General features: G+C 39.4%; 1 protein-coding gene across 2 annotated transcripts; it reads right to left on the reverse strand.

Annotated features, from left to right (window-relative positions):
• Nucleotides 1-334: 334 nt before the first annotated feature.
• On the reverse strand, nucleotides 335-3,434 carry hlx1 (H2.0-like homeo box 1 (Drosophila)). Of its 2 annotated transcripts, XM_058078982.2 has the most exons (4): nucleotides 2,893-3,434; nucleotides 2,083-2,259; nucleotides 1,795-1,979; nucleotides 335-1,123 (listed from the first exon to the last, which is right to left on the reverse strand). In XM_058078982.2, exons 1-4 carry the CDS (start codon nucleotides 3,332-3,334, stop codon nucleotides 791-793), a joined length of 1,137 nt encoding a protein of 378 aa, XP_057934965.2. In that variant the 5' UTR covers nucleotides 3,335-3,434; the 3' UTR covers nucleotides 335-790. The 2 variants fall into 2 exon arrangements, with proteins under 2 accessions (XP_057934965.2, XP_057934966.2); XM_058078983.2 differs by lacking the exon at nucleotides 2,083-2,259.
• Nucleotides 3,435-5,689: the final 2,255 nt, after the last annotated feature.

The raw sequence follows: 5,689 nt of genomic DNA on the forward strand, positions 1-5,689 counted from the left end.
TATTAAATAAATTATATGATTAAATTATTAAATAAATTATGTGAAATAAATTTATAAATTATTATTAATAAAAACATTTCATTTGGATACAATATGTACAGTGGGTAATTTCTATTTCAGCCTTTGTTTATTTATTGCAGGATGGGTGAGAGCAGCACTATAAATGGAGTAGCTGTAGAATAGAAATATGGAAGGCATGGGTCTGGATAAATAAAATATATACTCATTCAGGTCAAGGAGCCATGAAATGTATACACACTATAAATATTTTTTTTTTTTTTTTTACACTTTGAGTCTTGGAATCTTTTCATTTACATTAGCCTGCTTCCCTTGTTTATGCCTGTGGAGATACTTATACATATTTAGTGTTTATTTGTTGTATTATACATTTCATATTCATTATGTGCTTTTAAAAATATATTTTAATATAATATATTTGTAAAGAATTGAATAATAATTAGTATATAAAAGCCCGGACATTAAAAACTCACCTCCATAGGATTTGATGGTAATGACAATATAAGCATAAGGGGGAAAAAAAGACTTTTATTTACAATATTTTCAGTGCAAATGATATTAACAACAACAACACACAAAGAACATGTACACTGTGTGTTCCGAGATTTCTTTTATACATCGTGAAGTAACAAGATTTACAATTTTATTTACGCTTTTTAAACCATTTGAGGAAAGCATCATGCACACCGAAGCTCGTTTGTCCAATTAAATAAACGCAACCTGCACGGCTTCCATTGCGTCTGATGGATAGATCCAAATCAGAGTCCTGCGTTCATATTAGAAGCTGTGAAGAAGAAGACGAAGAAGAAGAAGAAGAAGAAGAAGAAACGGAGTCCAAGTGTGTGTCTTCCACGCCGCCGCTCATGATGACGCTAGTTTTGTTGTGCTCGCAAATGTCCAAATGTCTTTTGTCCTCCTTGTCCTCCGCTTCGTCGGACTCACACTCGCTGCGGTCCTCGCTGTCACATTCCGACTCGGCGGTTTCTTTCGGATCCCTGCCGGACTCGGGAGTCCTGTCCGGCTGCTCCTTCTCCTTGTCCTTCTGGGCCTGGGCCTCCTTGGAGTGTCGCCACTTCATGCGCCGGTTTTGGAACCAGACTTTCACCTGCGGGAAGGCGGGATGGCTACTTCACTGACAGCTCACATTGAAGGAAATGCGCATTGTTTACAAATTGGGTGCACATTAACACACAATGTATGATATTTTTTTTATGGAATCTGTAGGTAAAATAGATATTATTTTGTGCCTTGTTCAAATTGTGTTCACTATATTTTGCAATGTATTTTTTAAAAATATTTATTGCCCTTTTTTGTATGTGTGACCTTAATATATAAAAATAAAATAATAAAAAAAATATTCCTCAAAATGTGGCTTCCTGTGTGCACACATTATACTGCAGAAAAAATATGCAATATTTTATGCTATTAAGTATTTCAGTAGAATTACATTTTTATTTACTTTTTATGAATTTACTTTTAATTAAGACAGAATAATCATGCTAATGTGGGTTTGGTAGTCCACATGAGATGGATTCATGTTGCATATTTAATACTTCAGACCGGTGAAATATGTGATTTCTTCCTGTCAATCAGCAGCTCCATGTGTTCAATGCAATCAAATAATATCAGCGTTGCGAATACGAACCAGATAGTTTTGAACTAAATCAACATAACAACAATGGCGCACATGAAGGATGTGCGCTAAGAATAGCCGAGTTCTAAGCCAAAGATGTGTTTGTGTGTTATTCCACAAGGGGGGTCATGACCTCGTCTTACCTGAGCGTCTGTCAGGCCCAACATGGCCGCCAGCTGTTTCCTATCCGGCTTGGTGACGTACTTCTGGATCTCAAACCTTTTCTCCAGGCCTTTTCTCTGCAGGTTGGAAAAAACCGCCCTGGACCATGACCTCTTCCTTTTGTACGTCTGCGGCATTGTGTCTTTGGTGAGGACGGCGTACGGACCTGCGGGTCACCGAGATGAGACAGGAGGTACGGCGTTAGAAAAAAAATGAAATTTAACAATGAACATGCGTGTCCCGTTATAGTCCTGAACAAGTGGGACTACCTGGGAAGGTGTCCTGAAACTGATGCTGGCCTGATTGCCTGCCGCTGCTGCCTAGTGAACTCATCATGGAGGTGTCGTTCATCCCGGCTTCTATGGAGGAGAAGTACTGGCCGGCCGCCGGCTGAATGGGGATGTGGAGACCTGACTGACGGTTGGGGCTAACAATGGACGTGAGATCTGTTGCGTGGGGATGAGAAATGGACTTAGTTCAGATAGCAATTTAGCAGCTAACTGCTGATGCTTCTTCTTAAAGGGCCGGATACGTCAGGTTGGGGAGATGTTAGGGATTATTGAAGAAATACAATTAAATCAAATAATAAAACATTAAAATAGAAATAGAAATATGAAAGTGGCGTTTGGATTTTCACTAGTTTGGACACCCCTGCACTTCGGCACTAACTTCTGACCTATGACCCCTACTCTGTCACTATTTCTTCTTAAAGGGCCGGATACGTCAGGTTGGGGAGATGTTAGGGATTATTGAAGAAATACAATTAAATCAAATAATAACACATTAATATATATATATATATATAAATATGAAATATGGATTTTCACTAGTTTGGACACCCCTGCAATTCAGCACTAACTTCTGACCTATGACCCCTACTCTGTCACTATTTATCCTGAGGTATGAGGCATTTACTGTCCCTATCTATTGTCCCTATCTATGCAGACTCATATAACATAATAAAAAATATATAGCACATAACATTAATCACAGCAAAAACATAATAATAATAATAATAATAATAAACGCGGGTGTACTCCCAGGTGCTTTTTAAATAAAAAACAATATAGATATATTACCTCTTAACGACGTTTTTTCCTTCCCCTTTGCGTCAAAATCAGTGGACAATATCCGATCGATTCCAAATTTGAGATCCTTGCTTGAAGGCGGAGGAGCTTGCGGGGAGCCGAGTGCACCTCTCGGCACAGAAGTCATCTGCAGTCCGTGTCTGTGGTACGGGGACGCGGGACTGACCCGCGCCCCGTACACGGACGACTCCCCGGGCCCGACGGGTGCCGGACGCAGCGGGGAGCCTCCGGAGGACCCCCGGTGCTGCTGAGCCTGCACGTGCACCATGAGGGCGGAAGTACCGGGGATGTTCTCCGCATCTCCGGCCTGCAGGAGCTCCGCGATGCAAAACGATGGTTTCTTAGCGTTGTCCACTGCGAAGCCTCCTGCGCAGTAGGCAGACCAGAGGCTGAAATTGGAGGCGTAAAACGGATTGAGTCCGGCCGTGTACATCCCGGAGGTTTGTTTTTTTTATGAAGTCTCGGATGCGAGGAGACACATGTGCAAAAAAACAAAAAACAAAAACCGAAAGCAGCAGCGTTATTGGACCTCTTCTTGCAAGACTCCTGCAACTCTGAAATCCAAACTCTACAGTTCCACTCCAAAGTTACTTCGTTGCTTTTGATTGGTCGCTGCCTCAGCCAATGAGGGCTTTGCATTTGCTCTCATAAGGAGCTGGAGACTGGTGATAAGTTCACGGACACCACTTTTAAACTGAAAAGTAACACCTATGCATATCTTTTAAAAATAAAACTAATATTTAATGTTATTAAATGTTATTAATAATGTTATTATATTTATATTCAAAATAGAACCTATTTAAGTATTTTAGGATGCAACACAAATCCTTATTTCTTCCGGAGTAGAACGGTGGTGGGGGGGGGGCTACTTTATAATGACTGTTAGAACTTCCCTTTTTCAATATTTGTGCAACTTTATCTCGACGTGCAAGTTGCACACTGACGCAAATCCGTCCCCACGCTCATAATAAACAGAGGAAATCTATTCCCCGCGAAAACGAAAACACAATTAACTTCAGAGGCCGCACTTCATCCGCAAGGACCCTCAAGATTCAAACGACGGGAGCTGGCCGACCTCGCACTTCAAACCAGCAACTGCTTTTAATGTTTGCAATTATTCAATTACTGCAAGGATGATGTTTGAATCCCAATGTATGCACCTGCCACTTAAAAAAAACAATAGTACACAACATTATTAGGGTTGATAAACGTCCGTGTTTTTGCATGCGTGTAACCCCAAACAATAGCTCGTGAAGGCCGCATTCATTAGTCTTGATCCACGGTCCCGGAAGCCCAGATGACCCTGGCTGCCTCCTATCATGGTGTTTTCGAGTGACACTTTTCCGGGTTAATTTTAGAAATGACATGTAACGTTCGCCCTCCGCCGTGCAGTCAAAACAATCCGTGGAAGAGGATGCAGATATTTCAGGTGCTGATGAGCTTTGCAGTGGGAAGCATAAAAGAAACAAAAAAAAAAAAAAAACACAACACGGGCCCCCACGTCCCTCAAAAAGCCACAAGAGGCCTCACAATAGCTTTATATGTAATATAGGCTGTTTGTACTTTTTCATTATTTAGATTAGATAGAACGTCATTGATCTCCTTTTGTGTGCCCTCGGGTACATTAACGAAAAATGCGGAAATAAAATAAAATATTACATTCTTATTGAGCTAAGTGATGATTTAAAAAATACAAAAGAAATAATTACATATAGAACTATAAATTACAATACAATTATTAATGATTAATTAAATACCTTCAATTTTCTTCTTCAAAAATAAAATTCCTATGCTGCATATTTATTACTAATATTAAACAATAATAATAATAAACAGTATTAATTCGAATTCTGTTCATCAAGCAAAATCCTGTATATTAATAGACAATTAAATCAGTTCCAATTTTGGTGCATTTTCTTGCACAAAATGTGATTTTGTGATTTAAAATGCCTGCTAAAACTCTGCTTCTGCCTACTCCTTTTCAGACGTATGGAAATTCTTTGTTAAGAATTTTGGAAATACATTAAACCGGGATCATATTTGTTGCATCACTATACCAGATGTTTAATAAGTTAACTTGGTCATGATTCAGCTACATTTTCTGCACAGTCATAAATGAATGGATTTTTATGCACTGTTTTTTTTACTTAATATGTAATACTAATACTTAGTATACATACTTAATATGTAATTCGGTGCACCAAAACATATTTTAGGTTCAATTATGTTTTTTTCCATTCCTGATTTTTTTTTTTGCATGTTTGTCCTGTTCCTGATTTGTTTTTATTTTTGCATGTTTGTCAAACTTAAATGTTGCAGATCATCAAAAATCAATAATTCAGCCAAAATGGAGGCTTTTTCAGCATGAAGGGCCTTAAAAAGCGTAAAAAGCGGAATTCCTGGTTCCATTCATCACAGCAAGTCTTCTAGGTCCCGAAGCAGCAAAACAGTCCCACACCATCACACTACCACCACCATATTTTACTGTTGGTAGGATGTTCTTTTTCTGAAATGAGGTGTTATTTTTTACGCCAGATGCAATGGGACACACACCTCCAAGTTCAACTTCTTATTTTCCCAAACGTCTTGGGGATCATCAAGATGTTTTCTGGCAAAATTGCGACGAGCCTTAATGTTTTTTGTTCAGCGGTGGTTTTAGTCTTGGAACGCTCCCATGCAGGCCATTTTTACTCAGAGTCTTTCCTATGGTGGAGTGGTGAACAATGAGGCAAGTGAGGCCTCCAGGTTTTTGGATGATGTTGTGGGGGGGTCTATGGCGAAATGTTGG

The sequence above is a fragment of the Doryrhamphus excisus genome, linkage group LG11 (genome assembly GCF_037039965.1).
Source record: "Doryrhamphus excisus strain RoL-2023G ecotype Guam linkage group LG11, RoL_Dexc_Guam_v1.1, whole genome shotgun sequence".
Classification (NCBI taxonomy): domain Eukaryota; kingdom Metazoa; phylum Chordata; class Actinopteri; order Syngnathiformes; family Syngnathidae; genus Doryrhamphus; species Doryrhamphus excisus.